The 21,684-nt window shown below is 35.1% G+C and overlaps 1 protein-coding gene across 1 annotated transcript in view; it reads right to left on the bottom strand.

The window, feature by feature from the left end:
* U4-U6-60K (U4-U6 small nuclear riboprotein factor 60K) overlaps positions 1–21,684 on the bottom strand; it is a 48,250-nt gene that overhangs the window by 14,694 nt on the left and 11,872 nt on the right. The window contains exons 2-6 of the mRNA XM_089087490.1: positions 18,594–18,846; positions 17,153–17,357; positions 11,855–11,982; positions 7,023–7,227; positions 2,033–2,215 (exon numbers count right to left, since the gene is read on the bottom strand). Coding sequence (XP_088943616.1) covers positions 2,033–2,215; positions 7,023–7,227; positions 11,855–11,982; positions 17,153–17,357; positions 18,594–18,813 — 941 coding nt within the window. The 5' untranslated portion in view covers positions 18,814–18,846. The remainder of the gene's footprint in view (positions 1–2,032; positions 2,216–7,022; positions 7,228–11,854; positions 11,983–17,152; positions 17,358–18,593; positions 18,847–21,684) is intronic.

Below are 21,684 nucleotides of genomic sequence, written 5' to 3'. Positions count from 1 at the left end.
TTTTTCACAGATATTCGATTCTGTGTATAACATCTTAGGCCTCGAGTTATTTCCAGAACATCTTGACTCAGAAAAGTCAAGGAGAATGTTCTACTCTTTGACTATCTTTGGCTGTAATTGAACTAAAGTCAACTTCAAGTGTTTTGCCTTCTGTAGTTACAACTATTCTGATTTTTTCACAGATATTCAATGATGTGTGTATCATCTTAGGCCTCGAGTTATTTCCAGGACACCTTGACTGAGAAAAGTCAAGGAGAACGTTCTATTCTTTGACTATCTTTGGCTGTAATTGAGCTAAAGTCAACTTCAAGTGTTTTACCTTCTGTAGTAACACCCACTCTGATTTTTTCACATATATTCAATTCTCTGTATAAAATCTTAGACCTCGAGTTATTTCCAGAACATCTTGACTCAGAAAAGTCTAGGAGAACGTTCTACTCTTTGACTATCTTTGGCTGTAGTTGAACTAAAGTCAACTTCAAGTGTTTTACCTTCTGTAGTTACAGCCACTCTGATTTTTTCACAGATATTCAATGCTGTGTGCATAATCTTAGGCCACGAGTTATTTCCAGAACGTCTTGACTCAGAAAAGTCAGGGTTTACACTTTGCTCTTTGACTGTAGTTCAATAACAGTCCACTGCAACCACTTTACCTTATATAATACACAGGTGTTCTGATTTTTTAATTTCAAACTCTAGTTGTCTTTTGTAACTCTTTTAGCTAAATAGAGTTAGCACATACTCTACCACTTAAGGATGTTGGCGATTTTGCTTAGGGATTTTAGAATTTGTTTACAATGGCGGTCTTAGAACATTTAAGATACAACATGATCATTTCAAGAAACTACTTTTACAAGCTATAAAGGGCCGGATTCAAGCTTGGGGTTCAATAGACAAAACAAGACAAACAAAACACCATAAAAAACAATAAAACCTAAAAGACTGGCAAATGATTCCAAACCCCAAAAAAATATCCATTTATTAGTCACTTTTAAATTGAGGTTGGTCATAACACGTTAAAAAGCTGTTTTTAAAAGACTCCGATCAGCTTCTTCCGATAGTTGTGCCTTATTCTGACAGTTGCCTTTGTGAAGAAAAAAAAACGAATTTTGACCTTTAGACCTTGTCCAAACTACAGTGCGAACTACGGTTGGTCTGACTGGATGGTAAAGCTAAGAAAGTTGTGCCGTCGATGAGAGCTGCTTACGGCAGTACTACCTCAAGAATGGGTATACCAAGGAGACAAAATCAACAACGTTGACTGCTTGAGGAAATCGACTAGTTTCCAAATATTTGGAAAATTAGCTTACAAATTAAAAGTCGTTGTAAGGACTGGCGCAAAGACCTTACTTACGAGACAAGAAACAAAACGATATTTTGACCGGACATTGCAAGATACATTAAAAGAGAAACGATATTTTAAGGGATTCCCATAAATATTTTCTTTGTGATGGCGCTTATAACTACCATCTATTACAAAGTTAGCTCACCGATTGCTAAGCAAAAATACATAACTAAAGCAAGAATATTGAACCACAAAGCGTGGAATACAAATAAAATATGGAACTCGAGTTCATTTCAGCGAAAGGAAAAACCAAGAGCACATATAGTTTCCCAGATACATTATTAGGTTAATTACAAAAACTAAGATATAAAAGTAGGCAAGTAAAGTAAAGAACATGGCACTGAAATTTACAGTCCCTACAGGCGGTTCTGATCTCCATTTAATGGCCCTTCAGACAATAAGTCCAATTGGGATCAGGTATCCTCTGGTTTCATACAAGTTGCATTTACTTATGTATTTTCTACTTTTGCTTCGGTTAAGTTTTTTTGCCATTTTAATTTAGTGTTTTAACTTACTAGACATGAAATAATGCTATTTGGAGGGTTTGGAATTCGGAAAAAATTCTCTATAGATGATTTTCAGTATAAAAAAAAAGTAACAAAAAAGATAAAGAAAGAAGAATATAAACTTCATTTGCTTTGTTATGAGGTTCTTAAGACGAAAATAAAGTGTACTGAGACACCTTACCTTTCAAGAGACCAAAGTTTAACAGTCCCATCGTGGGAACAGGATGCCATATTAACATCAGTAGGCTCCACGCTTTTCGTTGACTGGGGATGAAATTCAATTGCACCCACGTTAATATCATGCCCTCGATACACTTGCACCATCTCTATATCAGGCAAAGACCATAGTTTACATAGACCACTCCTGAAAGGAAACAATTTAATATCGTCTTGTTCAACTCTTATTACTTTCTTTGTTCCTTTTCTTCTTCGGCCCTGCTCTTTTCATGTATTATTGAAGCTTCCGGCTCTGGCGTCATTATAACTTATCAGAAAAATCTTAAATTATCATAATAACAAAAAATCCAAACAGCAACGGACCAGAACCCTGACATGACCTAAATTTACTCGACCATAAGGACACGGATAGTCTATGACGGATCATTTTTTATACTTCAGGTCCTTTCCCTAATCTTAAGAATATGAACTGCAATAGAATCCAAACAAATTACCTTAAGTTTTTAGATATCTTCTCGAACTTCCCTTTTGAACACTAAACCAATTTCTTCAGAGTGATTTAGGTTGTTTGATATAATTTAAAGTTGGAGCTATTACATAGAAAACTCTCAGGTAGGGCCTATGCGAATTTATCCCATGCCTTGACGAGGATAGGCTGGGCATAAAAGATTGGAGCTGTTCCGGTCCTGTGAGATGGTTTGGGGTTTCCGCTCCATCACAAGCTCCTTTCTCCGTCACATATTCCTGACAGGTAAATCCTGCTTTAGTGGCGTCATAGGGGACTTTCCACGAATTTTCATAACCAAAATCGTGAATACTAACAGCGCTTCAGGGTGAACTTGAGGAGTGGCACCCTTCGACGAAATTACAGCTTATTAAACAACGAAGCATTCGCACTGGATTCTGCTTAAACACCTAATTCTTTGCGGTTTGGTTTGTTTTGGTGAACATTTGGGCGACAAAACCTCTTCCAAGCTAAGTTATCTATTATGGGTTACCTCGACATAGTATATAATATTTGTAGGCAAGAATATATAAAGAAAGAGAGGCAATGGGCTTGAGATTGCTTGTACAGGATTTCGACTACTGTTGGTAGAAGAGCATCACCAAGTACGGAAAACCATGTTGTGAACAAGATGGGCCAAGGATTGCACAAAGCCTCTGCTCACACTGGAGGTCCCAAGACTTATTGCTGTCTGTTTCTAAGCCAGCTTAAGCAGCTTATGTAGACTTGGGAAGACGTGTTAGTCCCCTTCCTGCATAGGATCTGGAACCATTACCTTTCCTGTGGTCACAATAATTTCAATAATTTCAAAAATGAAAGTTGCAACTTAGAACTTTAAAACGTTCTTATCGACATTTTTACTGTCTAATTCATACGCGTCGAACTAGACTTATTAGGAATTTCAGGAATTCATATCCCAAGAGTAGTAAATATGAAATTAAGTGATGTAGAATTTATTTACTCAGGTAGGAAGGATGGGACACATCCTTCTACTCCCATAGGATGAGAGTAGGCTTCATGATGAATAAGGAAGCTGCTAATTATTGTTTAGGTCGAAAAGGTACTAATACTAGAATGTTAGTTGCTCTTTTAATGACTAAAAAGTGCAGGGTATCTGCCATAGCAGCAGGGTATGTGCCCCAGTGGAACCACCGACTGATAGAGATAGTAGCGACTCAGATAAATTTTACTTACAGGAACAATTCCAGGCAGAAATAAGGTATTTTTATTAGAGGATTTCAATGCCCAGGTTGGTAGAAATAAGAAAAGATGGTATTCGAGGCTAGGTAAACTTGTTATAGGGAAAAAAAATAATGGTTACAGACTGATGTAATTTTGTATAAATAATAATCTAGTTACAACCCATACAGTGTTTAGTCATAAAATAACCCATAAGCTAACATGGTATTAAAATAATGAAACCATATTGATTATGTTATTATAAACCGAAGACTGGCAGGATCCATACAAGATACTAGGATATAAAAGAGTGCTGTTATTGATGTTAAAAGCAAAGATCACCATCGGATAGTGTCAAGTGTTAATCTAAAGCTGAAATTTAGGAAGGGTAGCTACCTTCAGGGAAGGTATGACGTTGGTAAACTCCAGGATGAGAATTTGGGAAAACCATTCCAGGAACAGTTGAATACTAAAATGAAGAGTCTAGAATTTAACAGTGTAGAATAGTGATGGAATCATTTTGGGAAAATAGTTTCTGAAGTCACTGATGGTGTCTTAGGGAAGAAAGTTCGAAACCAAGCTAACAATATTCGTGATAATGCTGATTATGTTTAGTAGAGAGGAAGAGGGGCTTGTGTAAAAATTATCTGAGTGATAGATCATATGAAAATAAAAGGAATGTAAAGAAAGTGGAGAAAACATTCAAATATGAATTAAGGAGATACGAACTAGAGGCCACGGATAAAATTGCTGAAGATCTAGAAGATGCAGCCACACAGCATAATAGTAAAGTATTGTATTGGAATGCAATTCAATTGAAAGAGAATCTTCATTCTGGACATGTCCAAGTTAAAGATAGGAACATGGTCACAATTAGTGATAAGGAAAGAGTTGAAGAGAGAAAGGCAGAATATTTTGAGAATGTGCTAAACCATGATAGAGCGACAAGAAAAGATATAAAAAAGAATGAAAAAGTTTGTGATACCTTGGATGTGAAGGAAGATTTATTTTCTGAGGACGAATTGGTGACGGTACTACAAGAATTAAAAAATAATGAAATCGAAGGTACCGATAGCGTGGGAAATTAGCTATAACTATAATTCATGAAAAAGAGTAAGTACCTAGCGATTTTATGAAAACTTTCAGTGAACCCCTCTATAAGAAAGGTGATAAGAGTGAGTCTCGTAATTTTAGAGGCATTAGCTTGGTTTCTTTAGGAAGCAATTTGCTTAATATGGTGATATTTTTTAGACTTTATACTTGAAGATGCTGTAGATAAAGTTTTAGGAGAAGAATAGTGTGGTTTTAAGAAGGGGAGAGGATGTGTTGACAAAATTTTCGCTCTTAGATTAATAATTGAGAAGTGTCTGAGTCAACAAACCCCTTTAATCCTCATTTTTACAGACTATGAGCAAGCGTTTGATCCACCTGATAGAAGAATTTTAGTACAGATCCCATCTGTGTGTGATATACCATAAAACTCCTTCCCTCCCTCCCATAGATTCCGACCACATGTCGGTTGGGTATTTTAGGAGTCTTTTTTTTAGATGTTTGGAGGCTAGTGTAGAATCCCTAATAATAAGTCTTTCTTTCATTAGGAGAGAGAAAGATCTTGTACTAATTTAACAGTTTGTTGGTCTTACGTCATGAAACATTTAATAAGTTTTACTAAATGTGAAGTTGTATTGTCCTTTGTATTTTTTTTTTTTTAGATAAATCCAGTTCAATCTAAGCATCTGTCGCTTTTTTTTTATTTTTTGTTGTTGTTGTTTTTTTATTACTTTTATTTGCGTGTGTTTCCTTTTTGTACAACTCTTTATTCTGCCGAGAATACTATTTAGCAGAATTAATCAGTTCAAATTTTGATTGTGCCGCAATTTTTAAAGTAACAAATCCATTTAATTACAATTAGATAAAATGTTTGGGCTTATGACCTGTCATTAAAAATAGTTGATAGTGATCCAAGCTTGATTAATAATTCGCGTTCAACAATTGATGGTCCGGTGCCAATTTATAGCCAATTAGGCAGGTGCTTTTCTTTACAGAGCCAAGAAAATGTACTTTTGCGAAGCAAGTAGCACGAGCCAATGTGGCACAGCCCTAAACGGCTAATCAAATGAGAGTGGCAAACGACAAATTATGACCGGCAAATAAAATGAGAAGCTCAAGCAAATGTGCCAGAGCTCAAAGCGGCAATCATATTAGAGTTATAAGAGACTGATACAAAAATCGTAAGAATCAAGCACTTTCTTTAGATCTAAATCCAGATGCCCTTTAATGCACATGAAAGAGTTTTTTTGGTCTTGATAGATTCTCATACAGCCGTATGAGAATGGGTACATCGAAATAGATGAGGGATCAATTTATCATACTATCTGAAACTTTGTGCCCAGTTATCAAGGGCAAAGAGATTAATAGATTTATATCGAAGCTTTTAGGATTAAGTTCTTACATGGTTGAGCAAGTAATGGAGCTAAAAATACGTATATTATATATTATACAGAAAGATTGAGAAATATATTTTCAAAAAATTTTGGATATATCCAATCGTTTATGGACAAACATATACAATAATCCTTGATGGATTCTTTACGATTGAACTGGCTCGATCCCACTCGAAGTGACTCGGATCATGAAAAATGAACTTAGGCAGCTTGAGCATATCGTCCAAATTGTACAAAATCGTATGAGACCCACACATGTGGTGGCAGGGGGCTTAAGCGGCCTGTCTAGAAGAATCTCATAGAACAAGAAGTGTCAAAGTATTAACATTCTATTAGTGTTGAGACCTCATTATACTGTCCAAGCGCAATACGAAGCTTCCTTGGTAATTTTCTCATTTTTGCAATTTAATTTGCTTTTAATAAAAGAATAGCAAACTTCTTACTTTACAAAAGCAAATTCGTGCAAAAGTTGTGATTTTATTACTATTATTTCTTTTATTTATTTATTTTTTTACTTTAAAGATGCGTAAAAAATTAAGCGAAAACTAAACAAAAGTAAGTGAAAAGTGCCTCCCTTAAGAACGAAATTTTGACGTTTGTCCTTCAATTTTGCTAGACAAGTTAAACAATTTTTTAAACATAAAAATTTTCCAAATTTCAGGGGAGGGGTCTTTTTTTACGAATAGCATGCACAAGATAATTAAAAGTAAATAAAAGCTCCCCCTCACTAGAGTAAGACTTTGGGTCTTGCCCTTCAAATTTTGGAAACATTTTATAATTTTTGAGCTACAAAATTTTCAGGAGGAGAGGGTTATACAAATACACACCACTCGATTCAATTCACGAAAGTGTTCGGAAAAACTTACCAAGAAGCAGTAAGAATATATTCACCATTTGGACTAAAGGTACAATATGAAATGGGCCTAGAGTCCCCAATTTGACTACCGCTAATATTCACAGTCTGCATTCTTCTGATTATTTCTTGTATTTTGCCATTTTTTGTTGCTTCTGGCAATTCTTGTTCAGCCCTTGATTTTTCCAAGCGAGCCCTGGCTTTTGGCAGTGAGTATTCTAAAATTAAATTCACGAAATGTATTCATAAGTCAGAAAAAAAAACTGTCCTAAACCATAAATCATTATTCCTTTATTTAATCTCTACCCTTATTCATTAATTTGATTTCACTAATGCAACTTTTAATCTTAATTAATTGATGATCCATAATTAACGCTCCTATCTTCGAGGAGATGTTAACCTCCCGCCAGAAAAAAACAATTTAAAGGAACTAAAAGGTACAATTGAAAAAAGACAAGGGCATATGGTAAAGGAGGTATTAGAATATTTTTAAGTTCAAATATGCAGTTATTAAAGGACGATAACATTAACACCTATACCCCTAAATTCTAAGACAAGCAAGAACCCAGCTTTTAGGCATTGTAGCTGCAGCCAAAGTTCGAGAGAGGTATCTCAATAATTTTTTTTTAGTAGTGAAGGGATCTTAAACTAAAAAGTAGTAACTTTGACGCGTCTACGCTCCAATATAAAGGATAGCTAGATTCTTATCTTGCATATACTACTACTACTAACAACTCACTGCAGCACTAAGCCACCTGAGGCCAACAAAGCTACTTACGCTGCTCCTCCGTCCTAACCTATTCAAAGCCTCCCTTTTTACACCCTCCCAGGAAGTTCCCACTTCCCTTAAATCTTTTTACGACATCCTCCCACCCCAACCGCGGACGACCAGTTTTCCGGTTTAAGGCAAAACCGCAATTATTCTGATATTATTATGTAAGAATTGTTTTCTGACTTCACACTGTCTAAATACTCCCCATTAGAACAGAAATTATTCTGAATATGAATGGGTTGCCCATTCAAAAATACCTTGCTCTTTACGCTAAAGTTTGGCTGTTTGTCCTAATTTTTTTTAATAACGACTCCTGAAACACAAGAGCCGTTTAATTTGAATAGGAAGCTTTTTTTTTAAGTACGAAAAAAATTTCGTGAAGAGCAAGATATTGAGGCTTTGGGAACCAATACATTCTAAATTGTTTAAGTTTTTAAAGACAAAAGCGTTGTCAAATTCTACGAGTTTGTTTTTCTTATCTTCCAAGTGTAAAACTACCACAAATCACCATTAACAAATAAATGAAACCCAAAACTAACAGAAATTACAATAGATAGCCTAGTCAAGCTCAAAACGAGCAAAAAGTAAAAGGAGTATGGCTAACAACACCGATAGTTACCCAGACTGCTCTGGAATCGAACCTGTTCACTAAAAATGTAATCCAACAACACTTGAGATTCAAATAGATCAATAAACTTTGAGTGTAAGATATTGGTCTAAACATTTTCATTCTCTTATATTTAGTTGTAATCTATTTCTGAAACAAATTAGTGACATTAATTTCTTTCACCTTAATTTGGTATGAACACTTAGGCGTAACTATTTCAAGAGGACAATGAACAATATATTCAAAATCTAACCGCCTTAGTGACTTACTCTTCTTAACATTTATTTTCAAGCCTATTCTAGCACCTTGGACTCGCAAAACTTCTAGAAGTTCGTTCATTTTGCTCACACTTTCATCAAGGATACTTAAATCATCAGCATAATCTAAGTCCAGGAAAGTTTTTTCTCCCCCATTTGATTCCGTGTTCTCCCATTGCCCTTCCTGTTCTCCTTGAGACAAAATCATCAAAATGATCCATTTAAAGTGAGATAGAACACAACCTTGTTTAACTCCTGATTAAATACGAAACCAGCTGCTAATCTATCAGCAGAATCGAATACTTTCTCATAATCTATAAAACTGAGGACTAAAGGTGTTTGATACCTCAGGCACTTTTCGATTATTAACCCAAGCGTGAAAATTTGGGGACACATCCTCTAATCTTCCTAATTCTTCTCTTAAAACTTTGTCTACAGCATCATTCAGTCTGAACAAGTACCGAATTACTCAGTAATTTGCTATCTAAAGAGACCAGGCTTATGCCACTATAATTACCACACTAATTCTTATCACCTTTTTTATACAGTGGTTTAATTAGGATTTTTCTAAAATCGCTTGGTACTTCCCCTTTTTCAAAAATCATATTCATAATCTTCAGTAATTAATTTTTAACCTCAGAGCAATCATATTTAAGAAACTCATTTACCCCAGTATCAGCACCTGGACCTTATTATTTTTTAATCCTTTTAGTACTGTCGCTAGTCCTTCCTCACAAAACAAATCTTCCTTCACATCCAAGGTATCACAAACTTTTTAATTTTCCTCTATAGCTTTTCCTGCAACTCTATCCCGGTTTGGCACATTCTCAAATTGTTCTGCCCCAGTGTAGTATATACTATAGCCTTATAACGCCTTATAAATATGGCATAAATTTAGGGTGAAGGAAGCACCCGAACAATGTTTTTTTACATTAATGGAATCTAACAGATCAAATAAAATAACGTCTATACCCCCTCTCACCCAATTTAAAGGCTAGCGAGGACCTTATCTCGTATAAACTGATGCCTTTTAACGCCTTACATGTAAGATATAACTTAGGGTGAGGAATACATCAGTATATTTTCTGTTGGCCAAGGAGCCAAGTGGATCTTAAATTTTTACTTTTGGATAGGGGCTAAAAGAATTTTGTGCCATGGGGCTAAGTGGACATTAATATTTGACTTTGAGTAGGGGGATTCACTAAAAAGTTTTTTTTCCAGCCCACTTACAAGTTGTTGTACTATAAGCCCTGTGGGATTTAAACAATAACTTTAACACCTATACGACCAAGTTTGTATATATTATAATGAGTTTTCTTTATTTTTTATATTGAAAAGAAATCCTTGCAAAATGGTTAGAACCCCCCGCAATCAATAATTTAGAACACGTCACAGGGATGTATTGCTTCACTGAAAGGTCAATCTTAACCTTAACCACCTTGTTTCAGACAATACGCTTCTGAACATCAAAGCCATCAAGAAAAACCGGGTTACCCTGGACTGTTCATCAAAGTGCAAAAGCTTCAAAGAAAAAAGATCAAAAACTAAAATAAAAGCAAAAAAATTATGTTTCTTAACGATATCCGTCGCTACCCCTCAGATTTTTCTGAAACTGTTTTACTTCACTAAATATTGGACTTAGATTGCAGCAGAAATTGAAACAAACTATTCTGTTACCCTAGTGGTATTGTCGTTTCTTATGTATATCACGTATTTTTCCTATCTCCTTACTCATTATGTTTCTACTTGCATTTTCTTTGCTCTTTATAAGGGAGAGGTGAAAACTACGCAAAGAGTTTTATTTTGAGATCATTACAGCAGTTGACACATGTCAAATTACCTGACACCTCAAGAGCGTGTTAAGCGACGGAATTGCCACACTAAACAATAAAAGCTTTAGCTCTATATTATCATTTTATGGATCCCTTTTAGGGAAAAGGGGGCATGTTTGATCCTAGGTATCCAAAAAGGCTTAGGGTATTAAAATGAAACTTCCAAAAAATGTTCAGGGGGATGTCGAACAAAATTAAAACACACTATATGTAGTATGATTGTCAAAAGGGCGTATAGGCACTATCAAAGGAAAGATAGGGGGTATTAAGTTGAAACTTTCATGGGATGTTGAATATTGATCAAAGGGCAACCCCCCCCTCTCCCACCCTTCCCTGTTAGATGACCACCTCAACAGTGACGGAAATTCTGAAAAGCCCTTTGTTCAAAATATTCAAAGGGGCTTTCCAATTTTCTTTAATCTTACACTTTAAATCTCCTAATCAAGTACTTTATTTTTTTTTAAGAAAAGAGAAACAAATTTAGCCCAAAATAAGAGACGTGCTCGAGAAGACTGTACCAGGACCGATCCCTCCCCTGAAATCCTAAATTCACTTTAATTTCAGGGCACTTCTTAATCAAATCGTCTAAAAAAAATTTGTTTTATTATTATTCCCCTCCCCTCCAACAGATTTATGATTGGGCAACCCCCAAAAGAAATCTTACTTATATGCCTGCCTCAGAAGCCATTAGTTTCATACAGAAAAAAATGGTACACTAGTCAATATTCGCACCAATGAGCAATTTTAATTGTTGTTATGTTCAGATACAATTGTTCCCTTCTATGATTATTATTGCTGTTTAGATTACAAATCTAAAAGCGATTTAATGGCTTTGCACAAATTTATTACATGAATAGATACAAAATAATGAAGAAAAAGCATCGGAATACCCGAGCTAAGCAACTCATTTAAAATCCAACTTACAAATCAGCATGAAATACGTGCGAGAAGTAGAGAAATATAGGAAAAGTTTTATAGGAAATATAAAGGAAATATATGGAATATATATATATATGCAAATATATGGAAAATATATGGAAATATATGGAAAAGTAGAAAGAAGGAAATTTTTTACAATTAATTATTATTAATTATATGGTGTGTTTCGTAATTTGTTCTGTTGTGATTTCTTTATTTTTCATAAATTTTTGTGTGTATATGGCTCTTGGGCTTTTGAAATACACGATCTATCTATCTATCTATAGAAACTGGAAATGAACATAAACTGTACAAGAGGGGGCTTCTCATCGTTAACCTCTCCTTGTAAATACGCTTACACCATGAACTCACACCTTTAATTGAGGAATGAAATCACACCTTTAGTTGAAGAATTGATTAACAATATTAATAGACCTGGCTGAAAAATGGGGAACTAACCTGCTATATAAAGTCTTGATATTTTCAATGAGTCCGGACCTTCATGGAACCAAGTCTCCTTTTCTCTTTCAACTTCTGCCTTCTTTTCTTCATCCTCCTCTTTTCGAATTATTGCATCTTCGCCTAGGCTAAAAAAAATGAGATCATAATGATAATTCTTGGGTAAATAAGTGAATACATAGATGGTATCCTACCTAAAGACAAAAATAGAAATATCCTTGTAATTTTCAGTAAAAGCTACATACATATAGATGCCTCAATCCTTTCGCTTCGGATGGGGTTGCTGGTACAGCGCAAAAAACGAAATATTGGTATAATCTTTATTCAACGACCCTTTCTCTTCTGATAAACTTCTGGCATAGCATTTAAAAGAAATATTATTGATAGTGATTTCAAAATATCAGTTCAGCGACTCGTTCACTCTAAATAAAATTGTTGATACATCATAAAAAAGAAATATCGGTGAAATTGGTCCAAAGAAGTTTTCTCTCCAGAAAAAATTCACCGCACAGCACAAGAAAAAAACAAATAATATTAGTTATTTCTGTTAAAAAGTATTAGTCTAATAAGCGCGAGAGATGTTGGTTCACAAATATTGATCCAGCGACAATTTTTATTAACACAAAACTCGTGATTTTTCGAAAAAATATTCCGAAATGAGATTGAAATAAACGTGAGGTTAAAGTGCCATTATCGGATCAGCTAAACAAATACTAATATCCTTCTTCCAAGGAATGATCATCTCATAATCAATTGCATCATAAATAATCTTTCGACTATTACAAACGAAGATTCATTTTACGTGCCTAACACATAACACTGAGCGGGAGAAAAATGTCTCACTGTGTATGAAAAAAACTACTATTGAATAAAGCTAAGCATTAATTGGCCGGAAAGAATAGCCAACATAAAAATTCACCAAGAAACAACCGAGACAGAGTTTCGCATTGGTGATTTAATCAGACAACAAAGATGGCAGCACTTACGGCCAGTAATTCCCATGGAAGCATCTAGATTACCGATCGTGTTTCTCCAGTGGTAACCAAAGAGTACAAGACAACGGGGAATCAACTTCAAATTTCTTGGAACTGACCAAATATTTCAGTGCTATAAAATGATAAAAGTACCAAGCACACCAAAAATTAAATCCAATTCTTTTAATTGGTTAAGTGGAAACTTACACAACCATATAGTTTTTGAAAAATTAGGGATACTCGGGAACTAAATTTTTAAACCAAAAGGTATTCAATTCGGGTATGTAATTTTGACGCTTAAGAGGCGACAAATTTAAAAATAAAGAACACGTGTGAAAAATATGCAGAAAATAAGCGAAAAAAATATCATCAAGTAGCTCTAGAAAGTGCAACTTTCCTGATTGCCGTAACAAAAGACAGACATTGCCATTAATTGGTAGTAAACTTAGTAAAAACAAAATAATAAAACAATAAAACAGTGGCTTAATAATTAGGACTATGCAAGAATATAACCGTATCATCTTGTTTCCAAAGAGGAATTGAAAAGTAATTTATGTATCATTGAACAGCTAAAAACTTAAGCTATACGTTGGTAGATTTATTTTTACAATTATTAAAAACTAAACAGTTCAAATTATTAGTTGATTTACTTACCTACAGAAGAATATTTTTGGAAGGACCACTTAGGCTATCTATTTTGTTGTATTTATCCCTTTAGTTGATTATTGACAGATGAATAGAATCCTTTTTTGGGAAAAGGGGGCTTGTTTGACCCTGGGTCTCCAGAGAGGCTTAGGTTATTAAGGTGAAACTTTCAGAAAATGTCTAGGGGGTGTCGGACAAAATCAAAACACACTATAAGCAGGATGCTTGTCAAAAGGGCGTATGAGCATTTTCTCAGGAAAGTCTGAGAGTATTAAGTTGAAACTTCCATGGGATACTAAAGAGTGTTCGAGTGGGAACCGATCCCCCCCCCCCTCCGCCTTGCCCCTTTAGATGCCCCCCTTCCGAGTGACAGGAATTCTGAAAAGCCATATTGTTCAAAATAGTCAAAAGTTTTAATAAATATGCCCCAAGTGATACAATCTCCCCACAACCCCCAGGGCAAGAAATATAGAATAGGCAATTTTTCGATTTTTTTAAAAGCAGAATTAATGATTTGGAAAGGTGGAGGGGAATGTTTAATCCTGGATGTGTCCGAAAAGGCTTGATGGATATGCTGAGCTAAATCAAAAGAGACTATGTACATCCATGTTATCAAAAATACATGTCTTCGAAATCTTTGGGACGGGTAAGGTTATTCACTTTAAACTTTCAGGGGCACTACTACTGCAGCAGCTTCTGTGACTGCAAGTACGACAACTACAACGACTAAGATTAATTGCAACTATGACTACTTGCGACTTCGTTTACAACTACTTGTGACTGCAACTACTAAGGCTGCTAGAAATTTCAAAGGTATATTGCGCCAAATTAAACAAACTATGTGCATGTTGGTTATCAAAAGAGCGTATGAGCAATACTCACGGTCGGCTGACAGTATTAGGCTAAAACTTTCAGGATATGCTCAAAGGAATTCATGAAAGTGATCGAAGGGCAGCCAGCCACTTCCCCACTTGCTCTATTTGGATGCCCGCTCGCTAATACTAATTAAAATTTCGAAAAAATAAGACATTTCATTCAAAATAGTCAGAAGGTCTAATAACTTTGCCTCAGAGGATGCCGAGTTCTACAACTCCCGGGCAAGGGTTGTAAGTTACGCAATTTGCCTATTGTTCCCATACAGGATTTATCATTGAGAAAGGGAAAATGTTTGGTCGTGGGGTGTCTACAAAAGCTAAGGCTTTTAAGGTAAATTTTCAGGGAATTTTGAGGGGAACGGATAATGAAAAGGCACTGTATGCATTCAGACTATCAACAGAGTGAATCTACAATATCTTAGGAAAGGGTAAATATATTACTTGAAACTTACAGGGGCGCTACCTTTAAAACTGATAATACGAATTGACTACCACTACTTGTGACTGCGACTGTAAATACTTGCCACTGTGACTGCAACTACTTTTACTTGTGACTGCTTTCAGAAAATTTTTAAGGGGACATTTGACAAAACCAAAACACACTTTGTGCATGGTGGTTGTCAAAAGGGCGTGTTGGCAATATCTCAAGATGGCTGAGGGTATTAAACTAAAACTTTTAGGGAATGTTTTGAAGCAATTGGAGGGCAGCCAGCCACTTATCTAATGGCCTTATTTAGATGTCATCTCCCCAACACTGACTGATTTTGAAAAATCACATTTTCTTAAATAGTCAAAATGTCCAATAACTAGGACCCCGGGCCAAGCCCCCCTCCTCCCAGCTCTGGGACAAGGGTAGTAAAGTATGTCATCTGCCCATTGTTTATATACAGGATTTATCATCAGAAAAGGGGGAATGTTTGATCGTGGTTGTGCCAACAAACCAAGAGTATTAAGGTGAATTTTTAGGTAATTTTGAGGAAGATGCCGAAATAAATCAAAGGACACGAATTAGAACTGATAAATTATAATCGACTATTTCAATTCTCAAGCGGAAGATGTGAAAAACTGAAGAAATATTCATTATTTTAACCAATAAGAAAACTTTGGCAATCAAAAACAAACGGAAACTAATTTAAAAAAAAAAACTTTCCGAAAAAGAAGTTTTTACTATTAAAGAACATATAAAACCAAAAACGAACAGAAATTAAAATAATGATCAAAAAAACAAGTATAGATGAATAAATAAATCTTAAAACAATTAAAAATTAACTAGTCAAGTCAAACCTAAATTGAACAAAAATTACTAAAAACATGAGTTTGTCTACTGCCCCTTTCCCTTTCCCCTAACCGTAAGAGTTCTAAGGCCTATTTCTTCATTTATACTTTACTTAAAACAAAATGTATTATAACATTTTTTTTATATTTATAACATCTATGATCTATTTTCATTCTATTTTCATTAATTCTTTCTAGTTATCATGAATATTATAGCAAAATAACTTGTATTTGTCGTCGATGTTTTAAACAATTGAAGCCAACTGTTCAAATTACGTAGTTTTCAGTAAAACGCAAATGATGCAACAGGCTTTAAAACTTTTATGGTTGGGGAAGGGGGATGGAGGCAATAGCCAAACTCCTGTTTGCATTAATTTTTACTCATTTTTTAAATCTGACTTGGCTATTCATTTTAGTTTATACTCGTTTTAAGATTTATTTGTTCATCTGTATCAGTATCTGTTATCTTTATGTTTGATATGGTCATTTATTTTAATCAATGTTCTTTTTGAGTTTCATTTATTCTTTAATAGTCATTTCTGGTCGGTTTAAGTTTGAGTTATTGTATAAATTTATTTCTGCTTTTCCGAAATTTAACATGACTCTTTACTTTTCTTTGAACAGATTCTTTTTAGAAAAGTTATTTATAAAAAATCCTAAGTAATACCCATTCCAGGCTTATTCCAAACACTCTTCAATAAAAGTATTTGAGAAATATTTGTCAGAATAAAAATCAATTGCGCAATTGCAGAGAAATTTTATATTAATATCTTGTAGTTTTCAGTGTTATCTTCGTATTTAGAGTTACCCTGGTGAGTACCAGGCTACCAGGTTTACCAGGAAAAAAAAATTGGGGGAAGGAATTTTACAAAAAAAAAAACCTCCAAAAACGCATACAAATTTTGTTTATGTCCATTTTTCTCAAGTTTTTACGATCCAAACAAACATTTCGGGGGGGGGGGGGTCAAACCCCCTACCCCCCCCCCCCACTGGATACGGCCTTGGATCAGGGTCTTCTATTTTATCCTGTTGCTACAGTTACCCCGTCTCTAACAGGGCTCTGAACAATGAATAAAGCCTTCTATTTTATCCTGTTGCCTTTAGTAATCCCGTCTCTAACAGGGCTAGGAACAGTGAACAGGACCTTTTATTTTATCCAGTTTTATCTAATTATCCTATCTCTAACGAGGGTATCAATGACGATGAATAAGAACGGAGCCCGACTAATTTCACTTTCATTGAAAGGAAAACATTTTTATATTTAATTTCTGTTCGTCATTAATGCCCAATCCACGGTTGTTTTAATCATTTATCGAAAAAACTGAAATATATACTATGCTATATTTGTACAAAAATTTTCTTTGTTTCGTTTTTTACATTTTGTAGCCCTTATTAGTACATTTTTTTTATTAGCTTTTATCAAATAACTTTTAATTTGCGGTCCCTTCGTGTTTTGTTTTTTTTTCTTCTTTACCTTATAAATTTTCGCTTTGAACATTATTACGAAATCTTTACAAAAAAGCACCTACACTGAGAGAAGTTCTCTTAATCTGTTCCTTCTGTCTGCTGGTCCTTCAGCGAACAGACAAATGGGTTCACCAATTTGCCTCAAATATCTTTTCACTTCTTTGTCATCAGTCGACACTTTGATTTCTCTTGCTTTTTTTCTTCTTTCAAATTCAGCTAAAGCCTGAATTTTGTCTTCAGATTCTCTCTTCTCCATAGGTAAATATTCTAAAATGAAAAATTAGCACAAGAACAGATAAGCTATTTTTAATATTTGTGATCCCGAGCCAATTAGATGCATTACTTTTTATAATAAAACAAGGTAAACATTAGCCTCTTTCTTTCCTTAGCTTCTCTTTCTTAATTTTTTTTTCTTATTTAATGATATTATATATGTTCAAGAGGTTGGCATACTCCAAATAAGCGATAGCTTAAGCTTAAGGACTAGGACCTAGGACTATAACAAAACTGAAGTTTAAACCTTTTACACCAATGTTTCAAGAACAAATGTTCTTATACAAGATCAATATGAAAAAAAAACATCAAAAAATACAAGAATTTGTTTTTAATTTTCATATATACCTTTTAATTTTCTTTTGCACCATTTTTATTCTATAATACAACATCTTTTGTACAACCGAAATAGCACAGAATCAAATGGGGAAGCAAAAATATCCTAGGTCTAGATTTTGTTAGTTCTAAGAGGCTTTAAGAGTATATTGCGCAAGAATACTTTTGGAAATTAATGATAAGAAGATAAAGTTGCTCAGACAAGGAATAAATGATGGTCAAAATGTGATGTTGGGTGATATGTCTAAGTTTCAATTACCAGGGTAATATTCTTGGTATAAAGATAATGGAAGCAGTGACAATGTAAAAAATAGAATAGCCAAAGTCTAAGGTGGCTTTTTTCCCCGTCGAAAAAATTTTGGAAGTAAAAGGAACATAAGTCTGCAAATGAAGGTTAGAGTATTGGAAGCTATAGTGCCAACAGTCGCCAAGTAGGCTATGGTTCTAGGACGTGAGCGCTTTGGGAGACAAAGGGGGATTTTGTCGATGCTCTCCAAATGAATTGTCTATGGATAGTTTTGTGTGTCTGTTTGACTAACCGGACGTCAAACAGCAAGCTTTACGAAAAATACGGCTCTGGCTCCCTTTCTACGGCAAAAAGGAAAGAAAGCTTGAGATGGCTCGGCTACGTTTTAGAGAAGAAGGATGACAAATTGCCCAAGATCGTCCTTTTAGGGCCAAACAAAAAGCAAATTATCCTCAAGTGGAATTGAATACGTCATGCGGAAAGATTTAACAAGAGCTGAAATTTTCTGGGGGGGGGGGGGGGATGACTAAAAAGGGAAACCTTGGATAGATTAGCATGGAGACGAATCATGCGCAGAGGTTTTGGCATCAAACGGCTTAATACTGCAGTGATTTATTAGCAGTAGTAGGAGTAGATGAATGTCTTACCTGATGAAACATAGATGTGTTGCTCCTTGGACGGTTCCTCTAATTCCTCTTCTGACATACCACTATCACTCAAGTCGACAGTTGGAGATGTAGAGCCAGTTGTAGGAGCAACAACAGGTTGTCGAGGCACTTGTGCAGCACCTGCTTTAATTTTTTCTTCCATTGACCCATAATGGACTCTTTTATCCTTCTTAATTGTCAACTTTTCATCGTCTGCCATTCTTACTACGAAAAATTACTCTCCTGATAAGTCCTGAAAAGTAAGATGTCTTGTTTAGATAAAATATTTTTACTTATTAAGTTACAGAGTGACAAAAGAGATTGCTCTGCTTTACACTAGCCATGAATTCCAGCAATTATAATAATTTTTTCATAACTTGTTCCAAAACTCCAAACCAGTCAAAAGTCTGCAAATGAAGGTTTTTGTCTCTGCCAATGATGCCAAAAAGCTCAAGGCTACTATCTTGCCAGTTATTGAGTACTGTAATACAAGCCCAAAGAGTGGAACCAGCTATACGTTGAACTGGGGTAAGTCCAACACAGGGGTAACTCAGACACTCCCGTCTTATCTGGCTCAGTGATAACAGAAGTATGCAGTTGTGTACTTTATCTTCTTCCTTTGACTTGCCACTTAATAACAGTGTTAAATATTGCTGCCAGTTTCAGTTCCTTTTGTAATGAAAGACTTTTGAAATTTTGAGGAGGACATCTTTGCTGGCTACAAGGTTGGTAGTGATTTTTAGGTGATAGTTCAGAAAAATAAAGAGAGGATAGAATAATTCTAAACAGCTGACTGAGTTATAAGGATAAACACAAGGGATGTCAGACTCACTCCAGAAAAACCCCCACATGGGGTAACTCCGATATGTTGGACTTACTCTGTACAGGGTAAAGTCTGACACGAGGGGATGGCCTTACACTATGCACACAAGTGGCTAGTATTTCACAGTTCTAGCCTAGATTTCAGTAAAGTGTATTTGTCAACTATTCATCATGTTAACAATTCTCCATACCAATGATGGGTCTACTGTAAACTGCAAGCTTTACTATTGTTACTGTATCAAATTGCTATCATATCACATAATTTAAAAGTAAACAACTGGCAAATATTGCAATAAATATAAACTAGATCTATAATCAGACAAGGTATATCCGGGTTGTAAACAAGGTGGGAGTTTCCATCCCAGGAGCCTATGGTCCTAGCCCCATCCTTGTATCTCAATATCTACACGATTTCCCTTTCATTTAAACTATTTTCGCCAAATTTAAACTATTTTTTGAGGTTATCTCAAATATATATGCATCAGGTGACAAGCAGCCACCACTAGTATTCTTCTTGGGAAAAAACACATGGAGTTCATGGCTACCCATTAAAGACCATCCAGATGCATGTTATTTAGCTACAGAAAAATAATGGATAAAGCAGACCTCATTTATAACTGGTTCAGAGCTGTTTTCAAACCTCAGGTGAAAGACAAACCCTTTTTATTCTTGACAGAAATGGCTCACATTTATCCTTGGCTCTTGTGAAGCTTGCTTCAGAAAAGAACGTTACCATCCTCAAGCTACCAGCCTATACATTCCATGTTCTACAAACTCTTGATAGGGCTATTTACAAAGGGCTGAAATCATCCTATAAGCAAAAGCTTGTAAAGGGGCAACAATCACACCCAGGTAATGTCTTACCACAACAAAGACTCGTCAAAATTTCATGTCAGATCTGGGAGACTTACCTTACTTCTTGACTGATTCAAAAACCATTTCAAGTGGGAAGAATTTACGATTCCACTACTCCAGCACGTATGAACCACGACGTGATCGACAAGGGAAAGTTTTATCCAGCCAGGTTCAAATGATATGTTGAGAGTAAGAAATCAGAGAGTCAGAATTCAACAAGGGTGAACACCACATTGAAAACTGCAACCACACTACCATTTCAGTGTTGGTTAGTTCAAAAAGAATCATACATATGAGAAATCATTTGAAGAACTTCTTTTGGACTCAGCACGTTGCCATTCTCTTAATGCCTTGGGATCCAGGACATCCAGAAAGGCAGAGGTATGCTCAGGAAGCTAAACTAATCATATCTTGAAAGGTTTTGAAAGTGGATGAACAAAGAGAGAAAGAAAGAAAAGCTTGAGAACAAAAAAGGGAAAGTAAAAAAGAATACCCTCAAGCCAAAAATGAAAAAGCAGAATGACCTTTCAGTTAAGACTCTGACGTCTCATTGGGGTCCTCAACTGACCAAATGGACATCCTTTATACTGTTGGCTGTGAGCAGGAAGAATAGGAAGAAAAGAAGCAAAACAAAGAGCTAAATGAATAATATGCTGTAGCATACGATAATAAACGTGATCAACAGGGCTGGTATATAAGAAGGGTGCTTGATTTTCCTGAAGAAAATCTTGTATGCATAAAATATCTTTGCTTTCTGAGTCAAAGAAGACTACATCTTTGCCAGATCATTGAAGCTTTCTGGAGCTGGTTCCTTCACCCTACCATCATTCAAAATTCGACACGTCATCAGCCTCTAAATGAAGCACACTAGGGCTGGCAATTGATCAAAAGTTTGCTTTCTCAACTCCCTCTAATACTAATTAGAATTACTTTTTTTCAAAAAAAAAAACTTTTTTTCAGTTGAAAATAAATAAAAAAAAATTGTCTCTGATACTAATTAAAATCACAATTTCTTTCACTTTATTTGAATTTTGGTGTTACCTTTTTCATATTTACAATAAAAAAATTGAAAAAATACTGTTCCCAGAGACATTTCCAATGTGCAGGGTAAAACCGACAGTGTTGGAGTTAGCCCATGGTAAGCAGAAAACAGATGTTATGTTGTGGTGCATGCAAAATATTCACAGGAATTTTTTGGTTTTTCTTTATCATAATGAGAGCACTATATTGTAAATGTATGTTCTTCAAAAAAAATATTCACAGGAGTTAGGATTGCAAACCTCAGGTTTGATTTTCTCTCCAGAAACAGCACCCAAAGTGTCATTTTGGAATTCATATGACACTTTATAATGACGTTATGAAGTCAAAGTTGCAAATAACATGTAGATATAAAAATTAAGCTTTGAAACTGGCC

This window comes from Artemia sp. Qi Xiang Cuo, chromosome 1, assembly GCF_049724085.1.
Source record: "Artemia sp. Qi Xiang Cuo chromosome 1, ASM4972408v1, whole genome shotgun sequence".
NCBI classification, from domain to species: domain Eukaryota; kingdom Metazoa; phylum Arthropoda; class Branchiopoda; order Anostraca; family Artemiidae; genus Artemia; species Artemia sp. Qi Xiang Cuo.
Note: the sequence above shows the minus strand (reverse complement) of the source record. Positions and strands in the feature narration are given on the sequence as shown.